Source organism: Merops nubicus, unplaced genomic scaffold (assembly GCF_000691845.1).
Source record: "Merops nubicus isolate BGI_N331 unplaced genomic scaffold, ASM69184v1 scaffold9635, whole genome shotgun sequence".
NCBI lineage: Eukaryota > Metazoa > Chordata > Aves > Coraciiformes > Meropidae > Merops > Merops nubicus.
The window spans coordinates 3145-16225 of record NW_008610247.1 but is presented as its reverse complement, the minus strand read 5'-3'; the positions used below and the strand labels follow the sequence as shown (position 1 = coordinate 16225).

Sequence of the window (13081 nt, the reverse complement as noted above, 5' to 3'; positions counted from 1 at the left end):
TTTTTTTGGTGTGATTTCTGCCTATTATCCATGGCAGGGATCTTGTTTTATAAAAATCAGCACAAGGTAGAGCTAGTAAAAAAACCCAAACTACAAAACCCCAAAGGTTTTGAGAGCTTGGTTTTCCACAGCAATGGAATTCTCAGAATTTTAAATAATAACTGTGCCAGAGAGTTCAGGCACCAGGATTAAGAAGCACCACCAAGCACACAAGGCTGGTGGTACCAAAGGCTCCTGGATAGTCTGGGTTGTTGCAAGGCTTCTGCAGCAATTTCTGTGCAAGGAAAACAAACCAACCCACCCAAAAAACACCCCCAAACCCTCTGAGGGAAAGTTAAGTCTTGCATGTCACTCCTGGGATGAGCCTGCCTCTCTCTTGGTTTCTGCTTGTAGCTCTTTGGTTTGCTACAGACCACACAAACTTCCACACCCAAGAGAAAATTCTACCACAGAATGGTGGGGTTGGAAGGGAGCTCTGGAGAGCATCTTGTCCCACCCCCCTGCTAAAGCAGCAGCACCCACAGCAGGGTGCCCAGGATCCCTGTGGCCAGGTGGGTTTGGGATCTCTCCAGAGCAGGAGACTCCACAGCCTCTCTGGGCAGCTGCTCCAGGCTCTGCCACCCTCACAGCAAACAATAGTGAAAAAGTTTTTTCTCATGTTCAGATGGACCCCCCTGGGTGCCAGTTTGTGCCCAGTGCCCCTTGTCCTGTCACTGGGCACCACTGACAAGAGTCTGGCCCCAGCCTCTTGACCCCCACCCTTTAGAGAGTGATCAGCACTGATCAGATCCCCTCTGAGTCTTCTCTTCTCCAGGCTGAACAGCCCCAGGGCTCTCAGCTTTTCCTCAGCACAGAGATGCTCCAGGTCCCTCAGCTTCTTCACAGCCTCTGCTGGACTCTCTCCAGTAGCTCCTTGTCTCTCTTGCACTGGGGAGGCCAGAACTGGACCAAATACTCCAGAGATGGCCTCACTAAGGCAGAGCAGATGGGAGGAGAACCTCCCTCAACCTGCTGGTCACACTCTTAACACACCTCTCTACATTTAGCCCATATTCAAAGCTAAACTCCAGCAGTTGCTCTGTCACCCAGTGACCCCTCCCCAGCAGAGAAGTGGGACCAGGAAAAGGAGAGGAGACCCACAGGTTGAAACAAAAAGGGATTTAATGAAACAGCCAAACTAATATCAGTGTCAACACAAAGGAACCAGAGTTATCCTCAGCTCAGCAAAGGTACAGCACTCACCAGAAACAGGAGGGCAGTCCTGAAGAGCAGGAGAAGGTAGATGAGCAGGATCAGGAGGAACCTGTAGCAGGAACCCAAGCAGAAAGCTCCTAACCATCAGCAAACTTCCCCTCTATACTGAGCGTGATGTTTCTGGTCTGGGAGCCAATCTGGAGCCAACTCAGGTCAGCTGCCCTGACTCCAAACTGCTAACAGCCTGCAGAGCATGGCTGGCTGGGATTCTGATCCAGCAAACCAGAACAGCACCTCAGAAATCAATCAATCTATCTATCTATCTATCTATCTATCTATCTATCTATCTATCTATCTATCTATCTATCTATCTATCCAATCTGCCTACCTACAAATATTTCCTAGCTGTGTAGCAGGTTATACAGTGCCTAAAATAGTTTTAAAAACATCTGAGCAGACAGTTTCAAAGGCACCTAAATGCCTTGGAGGATCCCAGCCTTTGATATCTTGGAAAATCTCCCTGTCTCCAGCTGAGATTCCCCCAAGGAAATCCTGACTCCTGCAGGAACGCTGGCATCTGCTCCTGGTTTTCCTCCTTCCACGTTTTCCTACCTCCAGGTGGATGCAAGTCTCATGTGAAGACCGTGGCCCAGGGCAAGCAATGGTCCTGCAGCCAGCTGGCCTGGTGAGCAGGTGGGGAGATGTTGAACTCGATGGTCTGTGGAGTGCAGAGAGGAGATCAAAGGGCTGCTGGCCCCTCTAGTCACCTCTGGTGACAGCAGTTTGTGTTCCTGAGGTGCCAGGAGGGTGAGAGTTGTCTGCTCTGGGATGTAATTCCCTGTAACCATGAAATTAGGAAGGAGCAGTGGTTTGCAGCACTCTGGGCAGGTCTGTGCTCCCCAGGACAGTGATCACCAGTGACTAGGCTGGGCTGTGGTTCTCCTCATGGCATCCTTTGCTGAGCTTTGCTGAGCTGGGCTTAGACAGTGGTCTCAGCCCAGCATCTGCTCACCTCTCTGTGTCTTCTTCTAACCAGCTGCACTGTCAGGCTGTGTGCACTTTCCAGATGACTCCTCAGCAGCATCAGGTGAACTTCCATGACTCCCTGGGACTTTGCACACCTTTGATCCAGCTGCTCAACTCCATCAGAGCTGTTCTCCTTCTGAAGGTGCTGGTGTCCCTGAAGAAGGCTGCACTGGACCTGCAGCGTGGTCACAGCTACACCCATCTGTCCCTGCTCACACCTTGGTGAGGAACAGCTCTGCTCCTTACCATCCCCAGGTAAGCCTGACTGCCAGGTCTGTCCTGCACCAGTGGGGACATCCTGTCTTGGAGCACATCAAGTCCTTACAAAGCTTCTCCAGGGCTCCTCTCCTCATTACAGCTCGTGATTGTACCTGATGAGCTGAAGCCACAGCCTGCAGCCTTCAATGTGTTTGAACAGAGAATCCAGGAGACTCTTTGGAACCAGGATGATTGGAAAACCTCCCAGCTTCTGGGAGGGACCTGCAAGTGCCTGAGGTGACTTGTCTGCATGAGTTGGAAGGTAGGTGATGGTGTCTCTGCCTCTGTAGCACGCTGGACTGCCCAATCACAACATTTATTGGCATAATTTCAGCTCATCTCATTTTGCCTCAGCATTACTAGGCACTGCAGCAAAGGGACATGATGTTGGGAAAAGTTTGCATGCCCCAAACGTGCCGTGTCACGGCAGGAGATCCACATGAACAGCCTCATAGTTGGAAGAGAGAGTTACCAAGCATCTCACTTTAGTCAGAGCCCTGCCACGAGCCATCATTGCATAAGCATGGGGTTACACCAAATGCACACACAGCCCTTAGAAATGAGAATGCCTCATCAGAAAGCCCAAGGTTACCTTAAGTAGTTTAAATAGCAAGTTTCACTAACCCACTTTCTTGTGATGGATGGAAGCCTGGAGCTCGTTGCACCTCATCCATGACACTCAGCAGAAAAAAATCTGGCAGGTCTCAAATTTACAAATGAAGAACAGGTCGCTGCAATAATCTGAGGGGTTTGATATAACTCTACACAGAGGCAAAAAAGATCCTGAGTGCTGGTGGCCTTGTGTGGTAGCACGACGTGCTGAACAAACCTTTCATCATTCTGGAGCTGTGATCACTGATATAGTTGGGTAGTTTAAAAAAAACCAGCTCCTGTAAGTAAGGAAACAGAATTATCCAAGGGGTAAATGTGAGGTTTTCCTAGGAAGATTTACAGCTCTGTGTGTCACGGTGGCACCCACAAACCAAGACAGCTGCTACTATCACAAAGTGGGGGTTTATTGTCACCAGTGGGGGTTTATTCCCAGCTCTTCTTCTGCCAAAAATCAAACAAATCTGGATGTCTGCTGGGAAGGTATCCACTACACAAGTAATTGAAGGAAAGATGAACCAAAATGGGCCACGCTCATGCACAGAGAGGAAACCTCCCACAGGAGAGAGCCCAAGACACCACTCAGCAGAAGGGGGGGGCAAGGCTCACACAATCCACAGAGGCTCAAGCCCTGGAAATCTCCTTGGACAGGGTGTCCAAGGAGAGGCTGCAACTGCCAGGCCTGCAGCTCTGCAAAGAACCAGCTCAACAGGTTCTTAGGCGGTGCCCCATTTGTACCCCAGTCGAGGGGGAGTTGTGGTCATTCTAATTGTCTGAGGGGCAAGTCCAGGCACAGACCTCTGAGGGGTTTGTTTGCCAGTGGAAGGGGGTTGTACCTGCCACAATAGGACACACGCAGGGAGAGTGGGGAGGGAGCAGCTGAGAACAGAGCCATAAATGGACTGCAGGGGCACGGTGAAGTGTGTGGTGTTGGCTGTTTGTTGCCAAGCTAGTAATTATGCAACGTGCCTGTTTAATCTTCAGGGTGCTGTGGAGCAGATTCCATCTGCCAGTCATCTACTGCCTCTGCTGTTTCCACATCAACGATGACTCCAGAAGTATTAAAGTTGAAAGTCAGGACAGCAGCTGCATTCTGTGCACCAGAGGGACACGTACAACATCCATCAGAAAGCCACGTCCAGCCAGCAAAACCGAGAGGTTTCTGGTGCCTGATCTGACCTCTCTGTGATGTTTCAAGTGTGACTCTTCTCCTGAGCAGCAATGAATACACTCAGGTTTTGCTTCTTTGCTCTCCTGGTTCTGAGTGTTCCACTTCCATTTGTTTTCTACGCCGTTGAGTTCCACGCGGAACGATCCCGTAGGAGGTCGAACTTCTCGCTGACTTCGACGCTAGAAGAAGCCTGTCAAGCACTGGTTGAAGACAAGGAGTCCTTCCTGAAGCAAAACGCTTTGGAAACATCCCTCAGAGGATCCAGCTGCACGGAGTACATCTCCCAGAACCACTACATCACCCGCCCCCTCTCCGCCGAGGAAGCCGCTTTCCCCATCGCCTACGTCATGACCCTGCACAAGGAGTTCGAGACCTTCGAGAGGCTCTTCAGGGCAGTGTACATGCCCCAGAACATCTACTGCGTCCACGTGGACGCCAAGGCGCCAGCCCTCTTCCATCAGGAGGTGAAGGACCTGCTGAGGTGCTTCCCCAACGCCTTCCTGGCCTCCGGGGCCGCGAGGAAGCCGCTTTCCCCATCGCCTACGTCATGACCCTGCACAAGGAGTTCGAGACCTTCGAGAGGCTCTTCAGGGCAGTGTACATGCCCCAGAACATCTACTGCGTCCACGTGGACGCGAAGGCGCCAGCCCTCTTCCATCAGGAGGTGAAGGACCTGCTGAGGTGCTTCCCCAACGCCTTCCTGTCCTCCGGGGCCGAGCGGGTGGTCTACGGCGGCGTCTCCCGCCTACGGGCCGACCTCCGCTGCATGAGAGACCTTCTGGCCTCCACTGTGCCCTGGCGTTACCTGCTCAACACCTGCGGCCAGGACTTCCCCTTGAAAACCAACCGGGAGATCGTCCAGCTCCTGAAGGGCCTCGGGGGGAAGAACATCACCCCGGGGGTGTTGCAACCTCCCCACATCACCTCCCGCACCAAATACGTGCACAGGGAGCAGCTGTACCCCTTCTTTTCCTTCATGTTGGGGACATGGGTGCTGAAGGCACCTCCACCACACAACCTGACCATCTACTTTGGCTCGGCCTACGTGGCCGTGGCTCGGCCCTTCGTGGGGTTTGTTTTGCAGGACCGACGTGCCCTCGATCTCCTGGCCTGGTCTGAGGACACCTACAGCCCTGATGAGCACTTCTGGGTGACGCTCAACAGGATCCCAGGTGAGGCCACCTGCACGTTTGCTTTCTGTAGGCACACACGTGTGTGCACAAAGCTGGATTCTGACAAGAGCTAGGGGAAAAATTTCATCAGATCATACCTGGCTTGGATCTGACTAGGGCAGGGAGGTGGGGAGGCCACACCTCAAACCCTGGGTTCAGTTTTGAGCACCTCACTCCAAGGAGGATGTTGAGGGGCTGGAGCGTGGCCAGAGAAGGGTAACGAAGGTGGTGGAGGGTCTAGAGCACAAGTGTGGTGAGGAGCAGCTGAGGGAGCTGGGGGTGCCGAGCCTGGAGCAAAGGAGGCTCAGGGGAGACCTTCTGGCTCTGCACAGCTCCTGACAGGAGCCTGGAGCCAGGTGGGGGTTGGGCTCTTCTCCAAAATAACAAGCAATAGGACAAGAGGAAATGGCCTCAAGTTGCATCACAGGAGGGTTAGGTTGGATATTAGGAAAAATTTCTTTCCCAAAAGGGTTGTCAAGCCCTGTCCCAGGCTGCCCAGGGCAGTGGTGGAGTCCCCATCCCTGGAGGGATTTCAAAGCCATGGAGATGTGGTGCTGAGGGACACGGTTCAGTGGGGACCTGGCAGTGCTGGGTTAAAGGTTGGACTTGATGATTTTGAAGGTCTCTTCCAACCAGAGTGATTCCATGACTCTAAAAGAGTGATCTAGCACACAAGCTTCACTTGCCCTTTCTGACCACTGAGGGAGAGGTGACTGCACCGTGCAGGGTGTGCATTATTGTCCTGTATCTGAGCAGAAGCCCAGGGGATCCAAGCTCAGACTGAAATCTTTGGATATTTCAGCTGATTTAGGCCTTTTACCTGCAAAAAATGAGATGAAGAAAAGAGAGTGAATAAAGATTTAAATATGTAAACTATGCAAGCATTGTAGTGAAGGTGTTTTCTACAAGATTTCATTTTGCTGGAGGGGAATTTTATTTTTCCACAAATAGAAGTCAATTCTTCCCTCTCTATCTATTCCTTCAGAGCCAAAAAAATTGAGTTCAGGCTAGAATCTTCTTCTGGTGCTCTTCTTCTTCTTCTTCTTCTTCACGTGCTCTTCTGTGTGCACACACTCCCATAGCACCTGCAAAACCCCCACGTACTCCTAACTACTCCCTAAAATCCATTGCATGGGGCAAGGATTCGTTCAGAGAAACAGATTCAGAGCCAGTATTTGCATCTTCACCTGAAGTTTTGCCTTGTTCATACGACTGGGAAAGGGTCAGAAGATGCACAAGACTTCTCCTCCATGCAGATGGCTTTTGGAAGCATCTTCCAAAATTTTCTTGCAAGATGCACAAATAATTACTGATCAAGATAGTCATGGTACAACCACCAGTAGATATTATTTGTAGCTAGCTGACCTGTCCAGGAAGCTGGTTGCTGTCATCTTTACAGTAAGGAAGGAAGGCTGGTGGCACACAGTGGGTCTCAGGTAATAGCAGGCATGTGGTGGGCAATGCTGTGAGACAAGCTAGTGAGCTCTCAAGAGAGATGGGAGTTGTCCTTGCTCAAATTTCACTGATCAGTAGCTTTATGACCTCAAGAGCTAGTGGCTTTCAAGGAATCTCTCTTTCCCATCCCTTGGACGTGGGTGTGAGATACAAGAGGAACACCAGAAAATTCTGAGCAGCACTGCTAGCAGATTAATCAATCAGAAGCTTTTTAATGTGGTTCTGGTGATGCTGGTTGAATAAGCCACATTCTAGAAAGTGAAAGTATTTTATACCTCTGTCTGCAGCATTACTCACAATTAATCCTTCTTCTCTTCTTGATATTCCCCTTTATTTCAATGAGACTTCCTGATTGAGCAAGAACTTCTCAGAGGAATAAGGCATTAAAAAAATAATAGGGATTTTCCTGTGACTGTTACTGAGCCTCGTGGCTGCAAAGCTCCTGTAAACTCATCATCAAAACCTTCCTCTTCTGAGAAACCTGCTTAAGGGAAGGTGTGGCAACACAGCCCCAGCAATCACAAAACCACCTTCTTCACAGCAGAATTTCCTGGAAATTTACTCTTGTCCTCTATCCACCATTCAGATATTATAGTTCACCTAAGAACCAACTTAAACCAGGTTTGATCTCTGTGCAGTCCACAGCCACTGGTATTTAAACACTGCTTTCAGTAAGGGCAATGCTTTGCTTCACAACCCATTGCTCACTTCTCCCATGGCTTGCTGATGATGGGATAAGGAAGGGTATGGCTTCAAGAAGTCTTTCTGGAAAGCCACAGCTAATAAATGAGCTTGTGAAAATAAAGAAGAACCAAGCAGAGGAACACAACTCTCAGACACAAGTGTAGGAGGCTTCAGAGAGCTCAACTCCTTGAAGAACTGAGTTGGAGAGTAATCTGTGGAAGGAATTTTTCCTTTCTAAATTCTGGCATTAGGAATGTGCCACAACTCATGCCTGCACCCTACCACACTTCAGTGTGACCTCTGCAGCTGAAGCAGAGACTTTTCCTGACACTCCCAGCTGCTGAGCTGCCAACAGCCCTTGTTTCTGTTAGGGGGGAACTCCAGTCAGGCCATCTGAACCTGTCCCCTCCTTTCACCTACGAGCAAATTCATCTGACCACTCCTAAAGCTGCCTTACGAGTGTTGAGAGACAGACCCTGATGCTGTGCATCACCTCAATGGGTGCCAGGGTGGGCACTGGTAGTTCCTGAAGAGCAGCTCTCCCCTCAGCAGTCCTCAGCACCCAGCATGTTCCCACAGGTCCAGCTCACTCCCACTGCAGGAGAGGGGTGTCTCCTCAACAGCTCTGGAGAGTTCATCTCCTCTGATGCAGGATTGCAACCTTGCCAAAGACACTAGAGTTAGTTTATGGGTCAATAACAGCTCAGGAAAACCTCTTTCAAAATGTATCATCCAATGAAGCTACTCAAACTGAGGCACTTTCCTTATTATCCATCAGATGATTCAACACAGAAGGTGCAGTTTAGCTCTCTTAGAATCATAGAATCACTTTGGTTGGAAGAGACTTTTAAGACCATCAAGTCCCACTGGATCAACCATCCAACCCAGCACTGCCAGGTCCTCACTGACCCACATCCCTCAGCACCACATTTCCATGGCTTTGAAACCCCTCCAGGGATGGGGACTGTAGAGAGCAGTAAGGTCTCCCCTGAGCCTCCTTTTCTCCAGGCTGAACCACCCCAGCTCCCTCAGGTGCTCCTCAGACTTGTTCTCTAGACTTTTCACCAGCTTCATTATTCTTCTTTGGACATTCTCCAGCACCACAATGTCCTTCTAGGAGTGAGTGGCCCAAAACTGAACCCAGCACTCAACGTGTGACAGTCTTAAGACTGTCAACAGCCTGATGGCTCCAGAAGATGACAGGCACTGCCTCAATTCAAACCACTGTCTTGAAAGAAGTAGTTTCACATTAGATTTATTTTTTTTTCCCCTCTGAGTTTTATTATTTCCTTCTCTCCAGGTTCTGACATCTGCTTTAAAGCTTGACAATCCTGAGTTTATTTTAGCCAACCCCTCACCCCTCCATATACATATTTTTGCATTCACATACCCACTGAAATGGAAATTTAGAGTGACAAACTACAAAACTGAACCTTTATACATTTTTAAGGAGGGGTGGTGAGGGTTTCTTTCTCCATTGTTTTCTTTCTCCATTGTTTCAATCTCATCTGGAAAGAAAATCTCTTCTTCTGAGGACTCTCCTATATCTTTACCATCTGGGTCCCTCTCCTGGACAGGCAGAACTTGTCTCACAGGACAAACAACAGACAAACCAGGATTTCAGAGCAAACCTCTCTTAAGTGCTGTCTTTCAAACCACATCAGACAAATTATTGTCACTGTAGAGGGTTAAGAGGTGACCATTTCCATCCTATCCACATTTGCTCCTCAGCTTCTCTCCATCCTCCTAACACTCACAGCTCAACTCCTTGATATCTCCCTATTGAGTTCTGTAAGAGGACAAAATCTGAAAATAAAACCAACCTAATTTGCTGTTGGAGAACCTGCAAGGGACTAAAACTGGATGAGCTTGGGCGTGAAGCCTTGTATCCAGGAGTGGGGCTCCTGATGAAGCTAGAAGGGTTCTGGTGGCCACCACCAGAAGTCAGGGCTGGCCAATGGGACAGCTGTCCACTTGCCCTCAGGCTTTTCAGCATCACCACCACTTTCCAAACAAAACCCAACAAGAACACCACCCTAGCACAGCTTCTGAATCTGAAATTGGTTGCGCAAACAAATATTTAAAGGAAAATGTGGTAAATCCATTTTTCTTTTCCCCCCTGGTGCTGAGCTACACTTTTCCTCCTTCTAATTAACTTCCAAAAACGCCTCGTTCACTCAATTTGGGAGAGGGTGAATAGTGTGAAGTCAGTAGTTTTGTGTTCCTGGAAGGTTGGTGCCTCGCAGGGTTTTCGGGGATGTCCCGGGGTCGTTCCTGTTTTGTCAGTCACCCTCCTGCTCTCCCACCCTGTCAGCATTTCCCAGGTCCTTCCGCACACCACGCTTACTGCCAGCTCTTAGGATCAGCTTTTTAATTTGGGATGCTAACACTCAACCCTGGTCACTGAAAGCATTCATCCCATGCCATCTTTTTATTTCCTATAAAGTGTTTTCTTCAGCTTGCCACAGAGGAGTCGCATTGTCTGAATTTTCCTCACGACACACTCATGGTTTTTTTGGAATGTCATTTTAGTTGGGAACAGCCCAATATACAGAGGGAGAGAAATAAAGTCTTGAAGCTCTGTTTGTAGCTTCCACATCTCTCTGTTCATGGCAAAGTGCTCTAGTGGTTCTGCTGTTGGGTCTTTCTGCATCTGACTCAGTATTTCCAAACCACCATCCTTACTTCTCAGGAACAAGCTGTCCTTAAAAACACACAGCAAAGCAAGAAAACAGGGAAAAAAAAAACCCAAAACCTGATGTTTAACCTTTTACCATCCAATTCCTCAAAAAAAAAACCAACCACCAAGCCCCCTGACATTCTACAGTGCCTTTAGAGACTTGTTTCTCCTTCAAGCTCACAAGCAACATAGCTGTTGGGTTGTGGTAGCTGTAGAGATACTGGACTTGTTGCCATCTAGGGAAGAGGAAAAAAAAACACCCCAAATCATAATAAAATCTTACTTTGCTTTCAAATTTTCTGTTCCCTAACTGCAGGTGTCCCAGGCTCCATGCCCAGTGCCTCCTGGGAAGGTGACCTGAGAGCGGTGAAGTGGATGGACATGGAGGAGAGACATGGAGGCTGCCATGGTAATGTCTACATTGTTCCTCCAGCTCTTCTTCCTGTTCATACAGTGATAAAACCCCCCACTTGCACACCTACAGCCTCCAGCCACAACGTGAGACAGCCTGTAGGCAGCACTTCATTGCAGGGAGGACAAGCTTTTTTTGTTAGAAGAGACCTTTAAGCTCAAGTCCAACCACTAACCCAGCACTGCCAGGTCACCACTCACCCATGTCCCTCAGCACCACATCTCCATGGCTTTTAAATTCCTCTAGGCATGAGGACTCCACCACTGCCCTGGGCAGCCTCTTGGGGAGGAAATTTTCCCTAATATCCAACCTAAACCTCCCCTGGCACAACCTGAGGCCATTTCATCTTGTCCTAGTGCTTAATGTCCTTCTTTGAAGCGAGGTGCCCAAAACTGAACCCAATGCTTGAGGTGTGGCCTCCCCAGTGCCAAGTACAGGGGGACAAATCCCTGCCCTAGTCCTGCTGGGCACAGGACATATCAGCCTTGGAGAGTGGGATATTTAGCAGCACTTAGGGCTCACATTATTTAGCTGACTATTTTCTGGAAGGCCTTGGGGGAATTTTCTCACAGCTGGGTGGGAACAGTCCACGTGTCCCACATTGGGATGGAGATGCTCTAGAGCTGGGAGCAGTGGGCTGGGTGTTCTGGGTAAACTCAGATCCATCCCAGCTCTCAGCTGGGCACCAAAAACTGCCAGAGCCAAGGTTGACAAGGAACCTAAAGAGCTGCAGGCTGACAATCATAGAATCATAGAATCCTTTAGGTTGGAAGGGACCTCCAAGATCATCAAGTCCAACCATTGAGCCATTAGGGCTCTAAAGTCCTCTGCTAAAATAGATCAGAATCTGTGAGCTTTGAGTTTCCCCAAGTCATGCTACTTCAAGATGTGACATTAGCAGTAGATGATCTGGGTGGCACACAATTTTTCAGTCCCTGGTCTGTATGTTGCTTACTGTCACTACTTTTGACATATCCAAGTGGGACATCAAAATGCTACAGACATTTTCTTTCAAGAATTCTTAGTCCATACCAGTTTGTGTGGAGGAGAAAACTGGAGAACTTCAGTCAGCTTTGATTCCAGCAGTTTCACATCTTCATTTCTACAGTGAAATCATCCAGAATTAGTGGAAAATCTAGTATGGGTAAAGGTATCATTTGCTCTGCACTGATAAGGAGGAAATTCCCCTTTGCTGTTTCAACTGAGAAAGCTCAGAAAAGAAGTGTTACTACCTGGGATTATCCTCCTTATTTAGCTCATGATTTATTCTGAAGGAACTTTCTTTTATCCTATTGTTCATATTATTCCCATTGCACATCCAGCAGAGCTTTTAGCATGCTTGTTGTCTGGGGGATGATTTCTAGTGGCTCTGCAGCTAATTCTCCAAAAAAAGACTGATTTAGATCCTTTATTCTGACAGTTTTTTTCTCTTCTCAGGCCGTTACGTCCGAGGGATTTGTGTGTATGGAACAGGGGACCTCAAGTGGCTTTTTAACTCCACCTCTATGTTTGCAAACAAGTTTGAGCTCAGGACATACCCCCCGACTGTGGAGTGCCTGGAGCTGAGACACCGGCACAGAACCTTGTCCCAGAGTGAGGTTCAGGTGGAACCAAACTGGTATTTTTAACCAGGAAAACCCCAATTTTCCTACAACACCAATAAAAGCAGTCAAGGGAACAGCAGCAGTGCTCTTCACAGAATCATAGGTTTGGTTGGAAGAGACCCTGAAGATGATCAAGACCAACTATTAACCCAGCACTGCCAGGTCACCACTGACCCATGTCCCTCACACCACATCTCCACAGCTTGGAAACCCCTCCAGGGGTGGGGACTCCACCACTGCCCTGGGCAGCCTGGGACAGCCCTGGACAACCCTTTTGGGGAAGACATTTTTCCTAATATCCAACCTAAACCTCCCCTGGAGCAACTTGAGGCTGATTCCTCTTGTTCTATCACTTGTTCCTTGGGAGAAGAAACCAACTCTGACCTGGCTCCAACCTTCTTTCAGGGAGTTGTGGAGAGCCAGAAGGTCTCCCCTGAGCCTCCTTTTCTCCAGGCTGAACAACCCCAGGTCCCTCAACCACTCCTCATGAGGCTTAATTCCTCAGTTTCCACTCTGCCAGAAGCACAGACTCACGAGGCAAGTTCCTTCAGGATGTTCTGTAGATGCAGCTCAGGTTGGCTTGTTTCACTTGCCCTGCAAACCTCACCTTCCATGTAACACCTGGAGGCCAAAGCACAGAAGATCCAAAAAAAAAAGAGACATTTTTAACACATTGTTCTCCAACCTTGACTTTTTGTCTTGCTATTTTTTTCCTGTTTAAAAACACAGATCCATGGAACTCTGGCATCTCTCCTGTCTCAAAGACAAGCGTGTATATTGGATAAGCCAAAAAAGCAAGGAGATTTTAAGGTCTTT

At 48.8% G+C, this 13081-nt stretch overlaps 1 protein-coding gene across 1 annotated transcript; it reads left to right on the top strand.

Moving 5' to 3' along the window:
- Window positions 1–2260: 2260 nt before the first annotated feature.
- Window positions 2261–12289, top strand: GCNT2 (glucosaminyl (N-acetyl) transferase 2, I-branching enzyme (I blood group); the record flags this gene model as incomplete). The annotated part of the gene is made up of 5 exons (XM_008940846.1): window positions 2261–2442; window positions 4410–4722; window positions 4923–5430; window positions 10566–10658; window positions 12099–12289. Coding segments are annotated over 5 exons (1287 nt in total), but the record flags the coding sequence as incomplete, so codon positions are not given.
- Window positions 12290–13081: the final 792 nt, after the last annotated feature.